At 43.7% G+C, this 21,242-nt stretch overlaps 1 protein-coding gene across 2 annotated transcripts; it reads right to left on the bottom strand.

Annotated features, from left to right (window-relative positions):
• Window positions 1-2,653: 2,653 nt before the first annotated feature.
• LOC118223117 (insulin receptor substrate 2-B) lies at window positions 2,654-20,918 on the bottom strand. Of its 2 annotated transcripts, XM_035409280.1 has the most exons (3): window positions 17,098-20,918; window positions 10,388-10,445; window positions 2,654-6,262 (listed from the first exon to the last, which is right to left on the bottom strand). In XM_035409280.1, the coding sequence occupies exons 1-2, from the start codon at window positions 20,516-20,518 to the stop codon at window positions 10,390-10,392; spliced, it is 3,477 nt and encodes a 1,158-aa protein (XP_035265171.1). In that variant the 5' UTR covers window positions 20,519-20,918; the 3' UTR covers window positions 2,654-6,262; window positions 10,388-10,389. The 2 variants fall into 2 exon arrangements, with proteins under 2 accessions (XP_035265171.1, XP_035265172.1); XM_035409281.1 differs by lacking the exon at window positions 10,388-10,445 and having other exon boundaries at window positions 17,098-20,913.
• Window positions 20,919-21,242: the final 324 nt, after the last annotated feature.

Raw genomic sequence — 21,242 nt, 5'->3', positions numbered from 1 at the left:
CCCTCTTCTTAACTAGCCAAATATCATGTGAGACATGCTTTCTAAGGTCAGTGTTTTGAAACCTAAGTCAGCCACATGTACTACTTCCCCCAGGAGTTGATGAGTTGTCGCTGAATTAGTAATGAATCTCTGCAATTCACATGCTTGTGGTCAGAGCCTTTACAATGGCATCCCTACTGGACCCCCCAAACTCTCACCATCCCACTCATCATATCTCCTAATGACAGCCGTTCCCCTTCTTTCCCAAATGAGGGTGCCCATTACGTTTAGAAGCTTGATGAATCAGATCTTCTGTGTGTGTGTATTTTGGGGGTGGGTATCTCTCTCATATTATCCACAGAGGCATAGGCAGTCCTGAGAGTTGAAACTTCTTAGAATATCTGCCAGTGCAAACTACATTATTCTGAGGAAGTAGTATTCTGCTTTGAATGGCTGGTATTAACCCCAATCTTGTCACAAGCTGCTTTTTTGTGGGCTATTTTTGTCACATAATAAACAAGTCGTCTTAATTTTTAAGAACTGATTTGTACTGTGTAAAAATATTTAATGAAAAATGGCTGTTATGAGTCAATTTAGTAAATAAATACATTTATATGGAACTTACAAATAGTGCTTCCACAGGTATTTATAGAGATGTGCTGAAAGTTGTTCAGGAAGTTACTTTGCCAGATTACATTTGCTACATAGCTCTCAATCCCTTTGTTTGGCTCATGTGTTGCTTCAATCTTCATGTAAACATAAGTACAAGATTTTTTGGTTTCTCAGTTAAGTCCATTGAGTTCTCAAACAGATTACACAACTTAAACTAGAAATTTGAAATGTGGACACTGTTCTAGGTTAGCTTTTATGACATAATGCCTCTAGTCATTTACTGCACCATCTTTGCTTGAACTTTCATAGCCCCATCAAATCTTGTTGGTGTTGTTTGGTGTGGGGTAAAATACTTTGAAAAACAAGCCTTATGAAAAAAACAAGGTTGTTTTGAAACATGTGCATGCAAATAAATCACTCTCCATCTTCAACTTGCATTGAACTGCAGTTGTGGCAAAAGTATTGCAAGGTCAGCAGCTCTCCTGCCAGAAGTTGAATTGGCCTCTTTTTACTCATGAAGCCACCAATTATTTTTAAAAAGTGCTGTAAATTTCTTCCACTCTTTGCAGAGTCTTTCATAAGCAGTTAATTACAGTAAGATGTGACAGGTGTTCATATGTAGTTAAACCTAGGTGATGGCCAGCACCAATGAGGTTAGATAAACTGCATTTGTTCACCTATAGCATGTATCTGAATTCTTCTGCTATGTTGCTACAGACACCTGTGCACCTGCACCCCCCCCCCCCCCCCCCCCCCCTTATCCTCTTGGATCTACTTATCTGATCTTGGATTGTTTACTAAGGAAAAAGGCCAGAGGAGGAAATAATAAACAGTTTGCTGTTATGTCTCTGAGGGTATTAACAACCAAACTTAGGGGTGAGTTCACCTGAAAGGAATTCAAATCTCTGCGAATCAGCTACCATGAACCAGTAGCAGGTGAACCACCTGCTACTGAATGCTGGGTTAAGTTCAATTGGCAAAATGCTGAGCAATGTTTAGCCACCTCACAACAAAAAATGTACTTTGAGGCTGTGGAATGTTTTTTTTTCCTTTTTTTTTTTAACCAACTTTCTCTCATTCCCCACCAGGGTCAACATTGCAATATGTGTTCTGTATTGAACATTCCCCATGATTATGATTTACTTTGATTTATAAAATTATTTTTCCTTTTATTACTTCTGTATGCCCACTACTCTCCAACTTCCTGTTCCTGCTTTTGTTTTTGTGGTTTTCGCAGATTAAATCAATACTCTTATCAGCAGGGTCCTTTTTTGATGTGTCATCTTTGTGTGCTCACAACTTTTATTTACATTGGCAGAACAGTTGTGTTTCCTTGACAGCACACCCTAGTGTTGACTGGCAGAGCACCTAGATCAACAGGCTCTCAAAATTCACATTAAAGACTTACACGACACATTTATGTTCCTCCCATTATAGTATCATGCATGAGTACTTAATGAACATTATATATGACCTAGAAGCCAAAGCAGGATATAACACAGTGGTACTGCAGTGATTTCCAAAGCACACACCATTATCTAATCATCATGATATAATCCAAGGAGGTAAAGAGAATTGAATAATTGGACACTATTCCATGTCTCTAAACAACTGGAAAGTGCTAAAGCAAGTGCGGCCAATTCAAAGCTGCAAGCATTGGACTTTATTCTGTCATGTTAGTAAAAGCTGCATTTTCCCCGAAGGAACTTTGCTCCCTAGTGTTAGGTCTCTCTCGATTGTGTGTATGCGTATATTCATAATACACACACACACACACACACATACACAGTCATCACTTCCAACATAATACTGAGGGGTGTCAACTTTGTTGAGCTCATGACTTTATGCTCTGTAGTTTTACAACATGAATAAAAGAACGTGACTGTTGTTGAGAAGCTCGACAACCTTGTGGGAACTGACGTCTGATCACCTAACATTTGTCAGTTTCAGGGCACATCTAATGTAGAAATTCATTATTCTCAACATTTTTTAATACTATAATCACAATCTCCTGGCACACACATACACCAACCATGCATTTAGAATGAATGAGGCCTTCAGATACATTAACACATTTTATTGCAATAGCTCTATTGAAAGCAAAAAAACAAAAAACAAAAAAAAAAAACATCAGATAAATATAAACACTATACAACGCTCAAATTCCTCGGCTACAGAATAACCCCCGTTCCCTCCAGAAAAAAACTCAAACAAAAGGAAACGCCGCAGGGCGCAATTAACAAGAAAAACAATGCAACAGTATTTACAGTGGAAGACGCAGCCAAGTACAGTGTGAATTGCAATTTTCATTTTTATCTGTTCTTCCGACGTACGCTGAAGTAATAATGCACATACAGGGGATATACCTCCACGGTTCTTAAAAAAACCCCTCAAACAACAGCATTCATTTATGAAGTCAATCACAGGTAGCGTGGCAGTGACATCTCATCATTGTCATAGCCATTATCAGCATCAAATTTCCGTTGTACTACACAGCAGCAAATAAAGTGTAATAGTTACAAAACAGTAGGCGGATGTTTATAAAACTCCAAAATGTCTACATTGTTTCAGAGAAATCATGGTGCCCGCCCCCTCATTTTCCATTTGAAATGGCCCAATATTCAATAGTTACACCAATCCAACACAATACCAAACTAAGATTTCCGCTCTGTAAACTAGTTACAAAATAAAAATAAGTTGCATATTTATGCAGTACCAGTAAGCATCTGCAGATATTAAGAGGTTATAATTAGGCTATTTACTTACCATTCATTAGATGGGGGTATTACTTGAAAATATTCATGACAAAGTCAATAAACTGTGACAGTATGTTGGAAATTCAAACAAACTGCCAAGGCAGAATGTCACTAAAAAAGAAAACCGATTAAACTTATCATGAACTCTTCATCCCCCAAATAAACTTTGGAGCCGATCTCCAATGTACAGTAAATCACTTTGCAACTGTGTGCTTCGTATGCAATCACAAAGTTGTACGAAAAACCATAGCAATATCCAATAAACAATTTATTTAGGCTTTATTTCCATTTCTTTGTCAAAACACTCAGCATTGTTCTTTTTTTTCTTTTCAGAAAATAAAAAATGTTAACTATGACAAAAGAAATGGGCCAGCTGTTTCAAATTTGTTATTGCTCAAAGGAAATCACTACTGCTTTTCGTTTTTGCTGTTCCCATCACCTTGGTTTGTGATGCAGTATAAAGATATTAACACGAGGGGGATGATGTTCACGGTAAACTATTTGTCTAAACACTCCACTTCCAGTACCAAATTATTATCATCGTCAATACAAAAGTGAACAAGCACGGTGAACCACAAAAATAAATATTCTTACAAGCGTAAAACTTTGTAATTTGTTCACATTTGGTTCTGTCAAATTAGAATGAACTTGATTTTTTAAAAAAGAGAAATCGTAAGTCAGGTAGTGTACCATGCGGGCAAAACCCCTGTATTCAAGCAATGATAAAAAAGTAGCGTCTCCCTCTGGCAAAGGTCTCTACGGCATGTTAACTATAAAAAGACGGACAAAGACTACACAGCAAAATGCACAACAGTACCGTCCGGACACGCTGCATGAACAGCACCACTTTCAGCCTTATACAGAAGAGAAAATAAAAGCATGGCACCCTTTGTATAAAACACTGAAAAACCCAACTGCTTGTGCACAGCAGTCATCAGAAATAAGTTTCCGTCCACTCCCCACATCTTTTTCTACTTTGAATAGTTTTTAAAAAAACTTGCTCAGTGACCTGACGTGAAATGAACTTTGTGTGAACAAATGTAATGGTATCGGACTTGAAGTAAACTGTATGGGTTTTGAAATAAGCACATCGACGAGGGCCCATGGGTGATTTGCCTTTTCAGGTACTCTAGTAACAGAAGTAATGGTGTGATACCCAACTGAGCACATCCCAGTTACTTGGTCAGCTTTTTTCACAGGTCAATGTTAAATACTTTTTTTTTTCTTTTTTAAGAGTGCTGGTATTTTTCAGAGGCCAAATTTTTACCATTAACAAAATAATAATAATAATAATAATAATAATAATAATTACATCCACTAATACAAATGAAATGCATGAAGAGATGGCCCTGCCATGTCTAATTAATACATCTTTTATAACCAGTAGTACAATATTCAAATGAAAATCAACTGCATACTGTATATTCTTTAGTGCTGGTGACCAAGGGAGAGTCACATTTGTTTGGGGTTATTCTGGCCAAATAGGGAGGAGGAATTCTAGATTCAGGAGGAAAATATACTCTGATTTAAGTCACTTCAGAATCACAAAATTTCCCCTGTAATGACCACAAATAATACCTTAAAGCCATAATACAGATATAAAACAAATTATGTTCTTGGAATTTCTTCCCATATTCTTACAAATTTCAAATTAAAGGAACCGATTCAGGTGGATTCTCATTTCTCTTAGTTAAATATATTTCTCAGGTCAAAAATTACTTGACCAAATTGAAAAAAATATCAACTATAATACTCAAAACACTAAATGATGTGCCTGCAAAGTAATAGATTAAAAATGTGTCAAAACATAGAAAAATTTAAGGTTTCAAAAGATATTGATAGTGATTCACCAAATAAATGAAAATGAAAAAGTTGCAGGCATGGTTTCTTTATGAGCATACCAAATTTTCCTTGAGGCTTACAGTCAAAATGTAAACTTATTTTACACTTTTACTTTACATGCACTTTTTATTTATTGAATTTTCTTTATTTGCTTGCTGGCCAGCCCTGGTTCACTATGGATGTGCCGTGCAGACTTCATTTGGATGATTTGGGTAAGTTTGAAGTCCAAGAATAGACCCTCCCTCATTTGTCAAGCGTACACTTGACGGAGGGGGGGGGGGGGAGCGTGGTGTGCGTAAGCGAGGGGAAGGAAGGCCACCGCCACAGCCCGGCTCTGCCTGCGTGACAGGCCAGGAATGCGCAGTACGCTGCACCTGGGGCCTGGCGTTGGGTTACTGCAACTCCTTCATGTCATCTCCTGCCAGCCTGGAACTGTAGTGATAATGGTAGTGGGAGTGGGAGTCAGTGCTGCCTGCAAATAAGCAGGTGTGTGCGTATGTGTGTGTGTGTGTGCGTATGTGTGTGTGTGTGTGTGTGTGTGTGCGTACCGGAACTGCCCTACAGAAAACTCCGTACCCCGGAAATTAATATATCAATATCAACCATAATAATCAGTACCGTACTTCTGAGTAATACAAACACAAAATTAATTTATGTACCTGAAACCTAAGTGGCAATAAATATGAAAATGTCAGTTGTGAAAATAATGCTCGTAAACTGCAGCTCGTAGACCCGCCCCGGCCAGCCTCGTGTTTCAGTTCAGTGTTGACCTCCCCTTTGGGCTGGTTAGGAAAAATCATACAAATTAATAAAAAAACAGCCTTAGCTAGGCCACACAGAAGCTCTAATCAAAGAATCACTTTTAAAAAAGTACCATCCGTACAATTAATGCAGCTCCAACCTGCTGCTTGTAAAAAGATACAAAATAAAAGCGTAGTAGTGTCGTTTCTGAGGGGGGTGATACTCGGGCCCGTCTGCGGCGGGGTGGGGGTGTGGTGAACGTCACTGTGGCCCCACCGCTGAGTGTTGTCAATCTGGCGTGCACCCCTGTCTCAGGATACTCCAGCTTCAGTCTGGAAAGAAAAATGGAGGGAGGAAAGGGGAGACGGTGTCAGTTAATCCAGCATTTGGAGCAAAGGACAGGCCTCAATGCTATCAGATCACAGCTGAATCCTCTCCTAAGCACTGATAATGGATCTAAAGTGAGAGGCGCTGCTCCCATTCAATACATTTAAAAACACTTATTGTCAGCTAAGTGTTGTTTACACCAAACTGATGGCAATGATGACTCCATGCTTTCTTCCTCTCCCTGTGGGCCGGGCTGGGTTCTGCCGGGGAGAAGAGGGGAGGGCAGGGCGGGGCAGGGTTGGGCGGGGCTGTCGGTTCTGCTGCCGGTCGCAGCCCCAGCTGACCCCGCTCTCTACAGTAACCCTTTGATGAGGGGCTTTGTTTGTTAAAACAATGGCAGCGCAGTCACAATACAGACGCTTTCACAGAGGTTGCAGCACTGTCAGTCTGGAGCTGCTGGAATGCTGAGCTCCGGGACCCTCCGCAGGGCCGCACCCCCCGACCCTGCCGCAGGCCCGGCCGCCCCCGTTTACGGTTCTGCCCTAAAACCCGCGGAACTGATACCCGTGTGCTCCGGTTCGCACTCACGCTTTTCACCCCTGGGGCAACGGGAGGCAAAGCCACCGTCCTGTGACTGCACCCCGGCTGCACTTGGCGTGAGACTAAAACTGGAAGTGTGACTGAATCCACTCCACCTGCTCCTACATGCCTATTTTAGGCCGGCTCCAGTGGCCAAATCTGCGCTGGGCCAAGTCACCGGGATTGCCCTGCTGCCCCTGGCGCTACCCTGTGAGTGAGGTAACTCTGAGGAGCACAGTATCCCTAAGTTCCTAAACCCGAGACCTTCTGTCTCCTACTGCCCCGAGTTCAATTAAAAATATAGCTGCATGGGTAGCAATGATCTGGGTTCTGCGACAATGTCAAAAATGTGAAATAAATTAAATTAAATATGGTGGCAACTTGTTGGGAGTGCAAAATTCTTCATCATAACGGTATTGAAATACTTAACGTGTGGTTCAAACAGAGTGACAGCGGGTGATTATTCAAATTTATGCCGCGTTCCCACTCTTCCCTACCAAGTATTAAACTCTATTCACAGTATTTCAGTCTCAGGCTACTATGAAAAATAAATGAATATGTGTAAGTGTAGTAAAATCACTCACGGAATGCAACTCAACAGTCTATCTGATATACTTATCCATTAGTTGCTACTAATTTCCCAAAAAGTTAGACTCTCTTAACCACAGTTAAACGATAAGATCGATACCAATGTCATCCCTTTGCAATCAACACAAAAATATTAGACTATTTAGGCTATGAGTTGCACACTAACTGTGTTACCACTATAAATGGCTGCAGTTGGAAGCAATGTTAGCTCCGCTATATGCAAGTGACAGAACTATAAGTGTGAGTTGGGGGCTTCCAGGGATGCGTATCACTGACTGTAAACTTCATTCTTTTTCAAGCAGACCAGGGCAAACAAAGGCATTGCTCCTTTCACTCCATCCACTAATGAGTGGGGGTCAAGGAAAGTATGACGCACAGCTAACTGCGCCGCAATAAAATAAATTATGAGCCCTCACGTTAAATTACTGTAACAGCACAAGGACACTGGCAATCTGGATTGCCATGCCACACCCAAAGCAAAATCAAAAAAATGAATGTACAGTACCTTTTCCAGTTCAAGCAAATTACATTCTAACTATAGAAATATTAATGCCATGCTACAGTGACAGTAGATCAGCAGTGGCAGGAAGAGACAGTGAACAAAAAGGAAAAAATCTTTAAGATAGGCATTTCTACCAATACTGCCGGTGTTTCTTGAACATTGACTTAATTAAGTACAGCAATTTTTAATATCACAATAACTGCAGAAAACATCAATCACACATGCAAACCCGAGAAACCCAATCCAAGATGCAAACTGCAACTGGCAGAGATGATCAGTCACATCTACTAGCCTAACATTAGAAAGTATAGCCTTTCACTATTACACAATACTTTTAATAACTTCCGAACACAACTCCACTAGCTAAAATTAAACAGTAGTTAATGGCCATGTAATGAGTATTAGTAGGCTGAATATAATCACCTTCCACTTGGTGCAAACTTTGCAAGGTTTCTTTTTTAATGGTAAGTTGCCATGGCACTCTTTTAAAGTTTTTCCCACTCTTCTCCTCTTGCCGTGGCCAAATGATCTGCCCTTAAAATGAAAGTCAGCAGTTTGTTTTGCATGAAAACACACTTGTGCATGCTGAAAACAGCATGGCAACTGCATCAGTGCTGAGGTTGCACCAGTAGTAGGCTATACCAGGCCATCCACCAGAAACTTGATGGAATTTGCACTCATTTGCATAAATGGGCATTTATAACAAAGTACACTGATAAATACTGACACAGCCTCAACTGGCCCTGTCGTCGAGTCAGTGCAAGAATAAAATTTGAACTCCAGGTTCCGTGATCACGGAATAGTACAGGCTCTAAGTTAAGTGTGAGCTGCATAAATACAGGCGAACTTCCTTGTTCAGGAGCATGGACTCAGCTTTCCACTTGCAGTAGCAACTAATGGCCCTGCAGTCACACCACTACCCTCCAATCACACCTGAGTCACATGAGGAAGAACTGAACATATAGGGTAAGCTCTTGAAATATAAACAGATAAAAACTGCAAATATAGCACAGGTTTCAATAACACTGACTCATACATTGTGAACAACTGCGGTTTATGTAGCAATTCAAAAATAAGCACCACAGTTCGACTCGTAGAAGCTTGAAAACCTTACAGGATTATACCCAACCCTCTGAAGAGCTTAAACAGACTGTAAAGAGGCTGAAAATAGTTAAAATAAGAGGGATGTATCTGCTACACATCCACCAAATATCTATTCAAAGTAATCACAATAACTATAACAACGCACATCTCAGTATTGTATTGGAATGGTCGCCCTGCCACACAACCTCCCACTCAACACGTCCCAAAATGCACCACCCACAAGTAACCAAACACACATGGATAGCGTGGCAACAGCTACATCTATTTATTGAGAATGGCAGAGGGCTTCATGGCAGCAGGAGCAATGGGGCAAATACGGCCCTACAATGCCTGAGCCCAAAGAGGACCCTCAACCAGCTTTAAGAGGTGGCACAGGAGTGACCAAATCAACTTTCCTCAAAAATTGTTACAGAATGGTGAGTTTTAGTGAGTAACCTTAGCTAATGTTACAGCTAGCAAGCTAGCAAAACCTGTACAAATTAAACAATAGACCCCAGCACTACGCTACTGTCCAACATAGCCTACAGCTTCAAGCTGTTTGGCCAAACAGCTATAAATAATGTTGAATCCATCTTTCCCTTAACATTTGACTACTTAACCACCATTGTCCCATATATAGGGCCTCATAAAATCAGTTTTATCATTTCTCAAATTCTGTTTTATTTTTCCTATTTTTGGATTTTACGAAAATCCAGAGATGGCACATACACAGGGTAAATTCGGCATGCTTGCAATGCAAATGGAGGCCCCATAATGAAAATTATAGCTCTATAGCTCTAGGGCTAATACAATCAGCCTAGCTAGCTAGCCAGCTAGGTAGCACCACCACAAAGGGATGGAGGAGGTAGGAGAAAGAGCAGGTTACAGAAGAAGACTGGGAAGGGGATAAGGTTGGTACAGGGATTAAGAATAGGAAAATAGCAAAATTGCAGCTAAGCTATTATGATTCTACTGATAATGTGGACAATTAAACTAGTGTTTGGCTCAGACTCTGGCCTGATGATAAATTCAACTCCACCCCATTTAATCCCCACATAGGAATGAATGGAAATGGATAGACTGATATAGGTCAAAACTGCAATGCAACCGATTTCTTGTACTGTTGGTGATGCTTAATACGTACCATAATAACTCCATATAATGTAGACGAAAGCAAATTACAGATTTACCTTTGCAAACACTTAGAGGGGTGAAAGCTTATTAGCGTTCCTGAAAAAATCACATTCCAATTAAAGGATAATTGAGGGACCTCATCCACACCACCAGTGACCCTGAAATATTAGCATAAACAGAGCAGGAAAGAACTGTCTGGCTTTCTGGGGTCATGTGAATAAACAGCTTCACCAACAGAGCTCACCATCACAAAGCTGCCAACCACCAAAGCCATCTGATCTTGGAGTCCTTCCAACAGCACTCTGAAAACATCGACAACAGGCTTATACATCCAAGCATAGTATAAACATTTCAAAGCCTAGGTCATCACTTGTGCCGATAGGCCCAACTGATCTGGCACTGCCTATTGTAACACTTGGTCACAGAGATGGTAGCGCAACTTGATTCCATACCGATTTTACAGCTTGTTTATGATTATTTCCTGCACATTTTACTTCTTTGCTTACGGATTCTTCCTGCATTACTTGGCAACCTAGATATAGGCTATGTTTTCATCCACATCAAGAACACTATGGATCAATATCTATACCAAAATGCAAGCTGTCCATACAGTTATCAGTTGAACCAAAATAGTTCTGTTTTATTATGTTTGTTTTAACCCATATTAATGCTTAAGGTCACCCCAAAGTTTACATTTAGATTAGATTAGTAGAGTAGAACCCATAATTTCTTATTTTCCACACAGTGCTACTGATAGAGCATAAGATTAACCAGATTAATGCTATATGCCAGCCATTTAACACAACAAATGCACCAAATATGGCACTTAAAGTGATTAATGATGTGTAGGCCAGTCAAAACCAGAGCACACACCATTAAGAAAAATGTTAACTGGCAATAATGTTGACTGGAGGGACTGGGATGGGGTTTACATGGAACATGAATGTAGAAAAGGGGATACAAAAAATATGATACTACATAGGCTATTCAGTACAGGGACATATGAAACTACATGAAACACATTGAATAAAACAAATTCTCAAGCATGGAATATAGGCTACCATGCAATTTCTAGACCCAATTTCAGACTCGGCTAAATCATTAACATGTATGATACAACCAACAATGACTTGCATTTTCATAGTGCCTTTCATCCCAGAACCTAAAACTGGAGTTTGCACCTATGGAGGACATTTGGTGATATTCGCAAGAAGACTGGACTTAAAGCCATATTGCAACCACTACATTACTAACATTATTAATGTGCTTTGCATATGTGCTTATCCATTGTGATTTCCACAGCTTACATACTAACATTACTGAGCAAACCCTCTGCCTACAGTTGTGCAACCATCTCAGGAGGTAGTCTGTTGGCTTTGGCAGAACAATGAGAATGTTTGTGCCATCTCGGCAAGCTGTAGGCACAACTACAGCATTTTAACTTTGACTTCAGATACTGAAGGGAAGCCATATTCCACAATGGGAAGGTTTATTTTCACTGTATTAAATAAAAACATCAATCATATTATGCTTATTTTTAATTAAGGTTTAGTGACATAGCATTAGGAGTTTAATACAGTACCCTCATACATGCTTCACCTGCAATCACACCAATGTGAAATGTTAAAGGACAATTTCTCCCTCCTCAGTGGAACCCACTTGCAGCAGCGAGGATATTGATAGGCTAATTAGACCAGGATTGAGGCATGCGCTGGATTCAGCCATGGCACTGGGGTAACACCGCTTCTCTTACAAGTGACAATGAGATCTTAAGTGACCACAGTGACTTGAGACATTGATTTAGAGAGTTATCTGAAAGTTTCCTCCTCCATCAACACATCATTGCATTGGGTTACAACTTGTTTTCTCCGGGGGGTTATGATCAAAATAGAACCCAAGCATGTCCTGCAGAAGATATCTGGTGAGACATACCCTCAGGGTGATGAGGTGGAAAAACTCCCCCACCCACCAACCACAATTACTGGCCCACAAACAATACCAAAGTTGATAGGTGCTCCCCACTAAGATTATAGGCCCACTAAGGTTGTGGGTAGTTGGTTCTAATCGTGACATCTTGCTATTGGCGCCAGGCTTGTCTTTTCTGATCAGCAAGTGGGTCAAAGTTTTTATTTAATTCCAGACTGGCTTTGTTATTTGGGATTAGTGAGTAGGTCAAAGTTTTGTTTTCCATTTCATTCCAGGCAATATTTGAGGAAGCTGCAGAACTCACTTCACTCAACATTTTCAAGAACTTAAAGTGGTCATACAACCACACATCTAAGAAGCTATATCAACAGGATGAATTAAATTACAGCAATGCTCTGCTTTAAATGAAATACTTCCACCCACCATAAACCCTATCAAACAACCATGTTACCCTGTTGACTGTCCATAAAATTCCTTTACAACACTAAGAAGTGTTGTAAAAAGGTGTAATATACCAGATGTAAACCTATCGCCTAAAAATTATGTTCTGTGATGGGAGGTCTCTCTCCAACACAGGAAAGAGATCTTGTTTCATTTCTTGCTATACATGCAGTACTGTTCTGTGCATGCCATGGTCGTAAATAAGTGTTAGTCTCAAAATAAAGTAGTAAATATAGATGTATGTGATATACTGAAAGGGCATGTTGCTTCCCAGCATGACTTTAACCCAGTTCAACTTTGACGTTAGTTGGAATTAATCCTACACTAGTTGGTCTCAGCCCGGGGCCTGGGTAGCCATAGCTAGTTATTTTCCTGCCAGCTGACCTCTTTATCAATTTGGCAAGGATAGTGCAGGTGTGTTTATGCAGTACAGATTGTTTTTACAAGGTGTTTTTTGTATAAACCATTTTTGCTGATTAGTGCCCCATAATTACTCATTAATGTTAGATCAGCATTCAGATGCAAGGGAAATCATTATACTTAGAACAGAGTTAAGAAATGTCCTGGACTCTGGACTGTTTTTCTCTTCTCCCCCAGCACTTTAATTTCCCTATTCTGTGTCAGTCATTACCCCCTGCACCCCTCCCCCTGCTTTTCAGCTTTACCACAAAGCTCATTTGGTTGCACGGTTACAAAACAAAATACGTAACCGTACAACCTTTGCACGGCTAAAAGCTGCATGCAATGGAATTCCAAAAAGGGCAGGAAATGAATGCATGGATCGCACAAGTTGCTACATCCCTCTGTTTTAGGAACCGTGGGGCACCGCACACAGGAATTCTACGACAGCAGTGGTGTTTCATGGACTCTGTCATCTCTTTCTGTGGCACCCCAAATGAAGTTCACAGAAAAATGTCATCACCTTCTACAACATTTACTCAGCAATGCCAAGCCACCCGTCTGACGTGTACAGCATATGATACCTTTGATCTTCTGACTACTGGGACCTTTGGTGAACATGGTCTACAATCTAGCAGCTCAGGTAAAACCATGATGGTAAATAAACAGGTGTTTTTAGACAGCAGTTCACATACTTTATAAAATGGCCTACAGGTGTGAGGGTCACACTGTGCAGCAGGGATATTCCTGAATAAATGGTACCCTGAGGATAAAGCTAATGGTGCTGTGGGATACAAAGACTCCACTTGTTTTCCAGTCCCATTTCAGGGACATTTTAACACCTTTGCTTGTGGTCTGTGCTGACAGTCTCCACAGAGCTGTTGGGACCTCTGTAACTCCTCAGCCTGGTTCTGCTCCAAAATGCCATTTAACTCACCCCTGAGCAGCTCTGAGACTCAACTGAGGATCTGTGGGGCTTAGGCGAAATACCACCGCAATGTCTACAACTCACCCCAGTAACAGCCACAAACCCTGAGAGTTTACATTTCCATTTCTCCAGCCCATAGAGAGGTCCTAGCAGGTAGTACGGGACAACTGCTTTCTTTGCCTTCTTTGAAAAATATAGCGGGCCACCCATGCCCAGTTTCTCAAAGTGACTCAGCCATTCAGAAGCAACAATCCCAATCTTTTGTTCCATCATAATGTCCCATGCACAAAAACAAAAATTACAATGGCTTGGTCACAGTCAGTCCTTCCCTCATTAGGCTACTTCGTTCTAGACCAATGCAGTCTCATGGCCTGGAGACTGGCACGGACCCACCTCAGCACGTGGTCACTGGCCCCTGATGTATTCAGGTCATGTTTCAGCCCATTCCCAGCCTCAAATCCACTGGCGCTAGCAGGCCTATGCAATTTCTGGCCCAGTTACTCCAAACACCCATATTTGCCCACTGGAGCTGTCTTCTGGTAATCGTCCCAAATGGTTTGCTCCATGCGCGCTATCACCTGATTGAATGATCAGCTTTTTCCTTTTTTTGGCAGTCGGGCACATCGTCACACTGAAGCCCAAACAGCCCTCAGAGGGCCGGGAGCAAACCAGGCACTGAGTGAAAGCAAACACAAAAGCCAGGTTGAGCGCTGTCAGGGCCTCCAGGTGCATGGGCTTGGATGACAGGAAGTTGATTCCTCAGCAATGACCCACTTCCCTCAGCCACGGCCCTGTTGTACGCCCTGACATGTCTTACCAATTAACAACATCATACCGCTCCAAAACATGAGTCAGTGCACCGGAGCAAAAACTCCGCTTTCAACAACGAAGGACCGAATGGCCTATATATCTTGAGCCTGAGTCTCCAGACTCCAAACAGCAAACAACGTCTCTTTAATTCAGACTGGGATAACATAATATGCAGTACAGCAGCTTGGGCATATAGGCTACTACCTGTTAGAAGAGAAAAATAACATCATGAAGTTTGTACTCCTTCTGTAGAGGGGCACAGACAAGCCGTCACACTGTTGTAAGAACTGAAATGTCAGTCACAGTCCATCCCCTGTCAGTGTTGCACTTTCAACAAAAGAGCTAAACCACTTTGAGCCAAAAGGTTCTTTCAACAACCCATTCCAATAAAGCCAGAGAATACTTGTTTGCCTTGATGCAGTAAATTTCAGCGGTTCTCCATAAACCTAAGACTGGGAGGCAAGTACAGACACAGCTGTGGGAAACAAAAATGCTGCAATCTGTGTGACCGTGACTCCCTTCTGTGAATAATTCTTTCATTATTCCTTATTTTTCTCCCCTCCCACCCCCTACACACATTCCACCGAAGCCACAAACACAAATCCAAAAAATTCCACATGTACATTATATTGGATTTTACAATCCAGGTGGAAGAACGGCAGCACCAGCAACACATCAGCTTTGGGAGAATGGCGCACATCCAGATACGGCAAGCAATGTTTCTGAAAGCACCAGTGCTACTCTGATGCAGAGACTCCTGTAGTGTCACCTTGTTTCTACAGACATCCCCATTCTCATCTGCCCCAAAATCTCTGCCTTTCAGCCACACGCACAAGACGCACGCTAACATGCACACACACACACACACCCCTCCATCTGTGCTTTAGCTCCATGGTAAACAAATGAGTCAGACGGGCCTCGCCATGAAAACTGACTCACTCTCACCTCATTCTCACACTCACTCACTCAGCCAAGCGCACTCCCTAAGCAGGAAACAATGGTGGGGGTTGGGGGGGGGGGGGGGGGGGCAGACGAGCAGAGACAGATAACAGATTCAGAGGGAGATCAAGAAAATGAAGGATTTGGGAAGAGAGATGCAAGGGATAGAAAGGGCTTGAAGAACACGAGAGGTAAATTAAATACAGAAAAAAATGCTAGATTGACATGGGTTACCAATAGTGCAAAAGTTCATCTAAATGTCCTACTCTTTGAAACATTTGTCCTGTGACATGAACTGCTCTTCAGGACAAGAAATCAATGCCCTTGTACACCTTCAAAAAATGGAGTTTCAGAAAACCACAAGCTTCCTTGGACAAAACATGACCAGTATTTAGTTTTTTTTTACCTTCAACCGCAACATAAGCTTATTAATTTCTGAACTGCAATAACTTTTTGAAGTTGATACACTTGGTGATTACAAGCAAGCATCTGGCTGAAACAATTCATATGCTGTTAGCAAAACCCTGACTTTAGCAAACTTTAGAGTCTCAGTGTCTGCAATAAGATATGTCATCTCAAAATTTGACAGTGGACAGAGGCCATCATCTCCAGTGCAAACAAACACATGGTTACCAGACAACATCACACAAGGAAGCTGATCCTTTTACGATATAAGACTGCCATATTTGGATCTGGGCTGAGGCTGATAATAAAATGATTCCGACGCCATCAAACTTGACACTTGATCGACACCACATGATAAATTTCCGACATTTCAAATAACAACCACACAAAACGTTTTTTTTTTTTGGTGCAAAACGCTCCTTCTGAACTATGTCACAGAAATCAAGGTATTGTATTATTTGGACACATTGCAAATTATGCACTGTAACATAATAGAAACCCACCCAGGAAAGACAAAAGAAAAAAAAAACTAGATTTGAAATATTTCTATATGTAACAAGGGATGACACAGGAAGCAAATATGAAATAGGAATCCCTTGCAAAACAACCAGCCAACTTTGACCTGATATATTCATAACCACATTTAACACATCAACACCCAAGTTGAGAGGGTGAGAACCCCTACTTATGATCATTATCACCTTTTGCTCTGCAGAAAGTAGCTCTGTGCAGTGTGTTACGACTCTGGAACTGCCTGCTGTTTCACACAACTTCAAGCAGTCTAAGCAACTAAGGATAACGGGTAACAAAATATAACCCAGTTGAAAATGCAATACTGGTGCTGCCACTGATTCGCATTCTCTCATCTGAGCGAAAGTAGTGTTGAAATACTAGCACCTGTGAAAAATATTAACAAAAAATAAACAGGACACATTTTAAAAACTTATGATAGAGGTTAAAGTGCTTTTCATTTCTCAACCAGAGTTTTTGCCATAACTTTTCATTTCCTTCTGATTAATGAGTTTAGTCCAAGAATTAAACAAAAGAAAAGAAACAGTCCTCGGACAAACTTTTGCAGAAAAAGAGAAGACAGAAACAAAACTCACCTTGTGAGGCAGCGGTCAGTCCGTCCGATTTGACGAAGTCTATGCTGGCGTAGGCCCCGTTCTCTGGGTGGGGGAGAGGAGATGGGCACGAAGGGTCGACGGCACGGGGGTCTTCCCTCAAGTCGAGAGCGATGTAGTTCAGGCCGTTCTGGTGGCCAGCGGAGCCGTTCCGGCACATCTGCCCGGCAGCACTGCAACCTGCGTCGGTGGGGAGAGGCACAGCTGCAGCGCCGGGGGAGGCAGCGCCATCCATGTGCAGCCAGACGCTGTCAAAGGAGGTCGAGCTCTGCCACTTGGTGCCATCCACCAGGTGGGGGCTAGTGGGTGTCGCAGGGTTGCCACTGCTGGGAGGGGAGGAGGAGAAGGTCTCGGAGCTGTGTCTCCGTCTGCCCTGGGGGTCGGCCCGGATCACCCGCGGTTCCACGGGGGGGCTGGGAGGGGGTTGGGAGGGGTAGTGCTGCTCCATGACACACAGGTGCTGCAGCATCGCTGTTGGGCTTTTGACCTCTGCCCCAAGGCCAAAGCTCATTTCTGTGTCCATCCGTCCACCCAGGGAGGAGGCTGATGCCAAGGGCCGGATGTAGCTAGGGGGGTTCCATGGAGCAACGAGTGAGGGCCGTGGAGAGTGACCCTTCGGCGGGTGACCTTTGTCCAAATCCATGCCCATATAATCATCATGCAGAGGGGAGCGGCGGTGCTCGCTGCTGGAGCCCAGCGAAGAGGGGGAGCCCTCAGCTGACAGGGAGCAGGGCGTGTACACGTGTCGGTCCCCAAACTCAATGTTGATGTATTCACCCGGGCTGGACGCGGGCTCCGCTGCTTCACTCACCGTGGGGGAGCTGTGGAAGCTGTGTCGACCCAAGGGAAGCCGAGTGGGCCGCACTGCTAGCCTGTCCACGTGCTGCAGCTCGCCACATCCGTCGGACAGGCCCAGATGGGCTGGGGGGTTACTGGCAGGATTCCTGCTGCATTCGGTGGAGGTGTAGGCAGGCTTAACTGGGGAACTCATGGGCACGTACTCGTTGTGCTCGCGGTTCTCTCGGAGGGGGGCTTTGTAAGACCGCGGGAGTGAGAAGTAAGGGCTGTAAGACTTGGGGGTTTCAGGTGTCGTCTGTAGATAATAAGCTTCATTCGTGGGCTTTTGAAGGGCAGTGCCACAGCTTTGGGACATGTCCATGTACTCACCATTCTGTCTGTGGTCACCACTATGCCGAGGGCTAGCCCGCTGCGGAGAGGAGCCACCGCCAGGGAGCATCATCATGTAACCCTGGGAATCCACTTGTTGTGTTGCAGCACCCTGGCCTTGCTGAGATGCAGTGAGGTGTGCACTGGGTTGCATAGGCATGTAATCTCCATCACGAGACGGCACCACACCGGGCATCATGGGCATGTAGCCGTCGTCCTTGGAGGGCTTCCTGTGCTCATCAGCATGGGGTGAAGGGGGCTTGACTTGGCAGGTCAGGTGTTCCTTGCTGCCCAGAGGGCTGGCCTCTGGCAAGGACTCGTCCAGCGAGGAGGTGGTCTGCGTCATCTTCTGGTACATGGTGACTCCGTTACTGCCACCTGTTGGCCTGGAGAAGGAGTGTGTTCTTTTGCGGATGGCCTTTTCTTCATCTGCACTTTCGTCCTGCAGCGTCTCAGCCCCGCCGATCGTTACCTCACGATATCTGCCCATAGCCATGTAGTCGTTCAGGCAGTTCTCTTCACGGATGGGCGGCGTGTTACCCAGGGAGTCAGGAGTGTTGCTCCTCACCCGGAAATATCGGAAGTCACCAGGGCTGGAGCCATACTCATCAGAAGAGTTAAAGCCACCATCGCTGGGGGAGCCACAGATAGAGGCACTGGAGGGCCGCGTCAGCGTGTCAGACGCTGATCCATGGCCACTGCTGCTGGAAACACTGACTGGGCTGGTGGTGGAGGGGAAGTGAGAGACAGGGAGTGAGGCAGAGCGTGTGTGGTATGTGGAGCCGGGCAAAGCCCGCACATAGCGGCCACCTCCCTCTTGTCGGCCTAAGTTGATGCGAGCCGCGCTGAGGTGAACCAAACTACCCGTCACTGAACGAAACGGCCTATTCATCGTGCCCTCGCCTTCACTCGACGTGCGGAAGCGATAACCACTCATGCCGCTGCTCTTGCTAGTGGGCGGTGTGCCCACAATGCTCTCTGTTCTGGATCGCCGTTGTAGCCCTGTTTGGCTGGGCGGGAGATTGCCCAGGTGGCGACGGGTGGTGATGAAAGCCATGGGGTTTGACCCCGACGACTGGCTTTTGCTTCTCGGCCTAAACTCAGTAAAGGCTTTCAGTGCTTTCATGGTCTCCAAGATTGTCTCGTGCATGTTCTGGGCCACTACCGAGTCATCCACTTGCATCCAGATCTCTCCGGGTCCAATGGATGAGGAGCGGCCTACTTCGATGAAGAAGAAGCTCTCAGAGTGACCACAGCGCCGAATGTTCATCAGCTGCAGATTCACACAGGGGGTTTCGGAGTTCAATTTCACCAAGTGGATGGTCTTGGTAGACAGGCACAGTCGGTAAACACCTGTCAGATTCTTAGTCTGTCCCAACCCTTTAGGCTTCACGTTCACCTGCCACACCTCTTTGAAAACAGTGCCAGGAGTGACAGTCCCGTAGCCATCATCCACCTCGTCTGCATCCAGGTGGCTTTTCTTACCCTCGTTCATCAGGTCACTCACAGCCAGGTACCAGTCATCCTGCTCCTGCTCATTCTCAGCCACAATGGCAAAGTACTCATCTTTAGTGTACAGGGCAATGAGGTATTTGTTCTTAGAATCCGCCCTTTTGTTTACAGTGAAGCACTGGTAAAGATAAATTACCCGCTTGGGAGAAGTAGTGGTAGCAGCAGCAGTAGCAGCAGCAGAACGGAGGGTATTTCGAAATTTCTTCTCGCTGTCATAGTATTCCAATCGACTGGGGCCCAGATGACTTGGCCCTCTCAACACGAAAAACCTTTTGTGACCGTGTTTCTGTTTCCTAAGGTAGCCACATTTACGTATGTCATCCACCACGTCGGTACTAGCGCTAGCAGTGGCTGCTAACGTAGTGGTAGCGGTTGATGAGGCAGCAAGTGCTTGACTAGCAGCAGCGTTTTGGTGTATAACGTTAATGCAAGAGGAGGGAATTTTTCTCACCGGCGTTTCCTGGATATTATCCTCCGGAAAATGCTGCGCCCGGCAGTGGTGTTGCTGCTGATGTTCCTTCGACTGCAGAGCGTGATGATAAGGGGGCGGCAAGTGTTGGTGGACCCGAGCGCCGCCGATTTTAATTAAAGGCGAGGGGGGTTCCCCGGCAGAGGTGTCGCCGTTGGCTGTCGCTGTCGTTGTTTTTGTCCCAATTGCGCGCTGCTGTGTCTCCAACATCAACATAGCGGCGTTGCTTTCTTGATAATTCATCAAATTTGCCATGAGCGAAACAAATAAAGGTCACTTTACCTTAGCCTTATGGACGCAGACCCCATTCTTGTCAGGGGAATTGTGACTCCGTGGCGATATATTATTTCTTAACGTTATTTATTTGCCACCTCCAGTCCGGTCTTCACGAAAACAAATTCTGCAATTGCTACATAACCGCTTTCAGCCGTTTCCACGACCAAGTCTATCGAGCTAGCAGGCTAGCTAGCTATCTGTGCCCCTCTCCCTCTCTGTACACATCTCCACAGACCAAGGCAAAAACAACACGTGACTCTTTCGTCACACAGGAGAAGGTGGGATAATATGATAGTTGAGTTTTTCAATTGGAGGAATTGAGACATTGAAAATAATGGACACTATTAATATCCAATGTCTGTTAACTAATAGGTTATACGTCAATTCGGTCGTGCAATGACAGTACACGGAGTTTCATTTAAGTAGTGAGGACGAAGGCGTTCTGAACTGATTGACAGTCATCTATCCAGTTGTATACTGCAGCGAAGTAGGCGGTCGTTAAATGTACTGCGATGAATGGACAAAAGGTATAACCGACTTTTTTTGTGTCCAATAGCTGTGTTCATATGTTCTTCGTCGGAAGATTTACATTGGCTTGGCATAGGTTTTTTTTTTTTAATCTCGAAGACCAAATGTCGGGTGGATAGGAAAGTTACATTGTCAGTGCAAGATAGAAAGATTAAAAATATCTACTTCTTAAACC

The sequence above is a fragment of the Anguilla anguilla genome, chromosome 3 (assembly GCF_013347855.1).
Source record: "Anguilla anguilla isolate fAngAng1 chromosome 3, fAngAng1.pri, whole genome shotgun sequence".
Lineage (NCBI taxonomy): Eukaryota > Metazoa > Chordata > Actinopteri > Anguilliformes > Anguillidae > Anguilla > Anguilla anguilla.
This window is presented reverse-complemented; position numbering and strand designations above follow the sequence as displayed.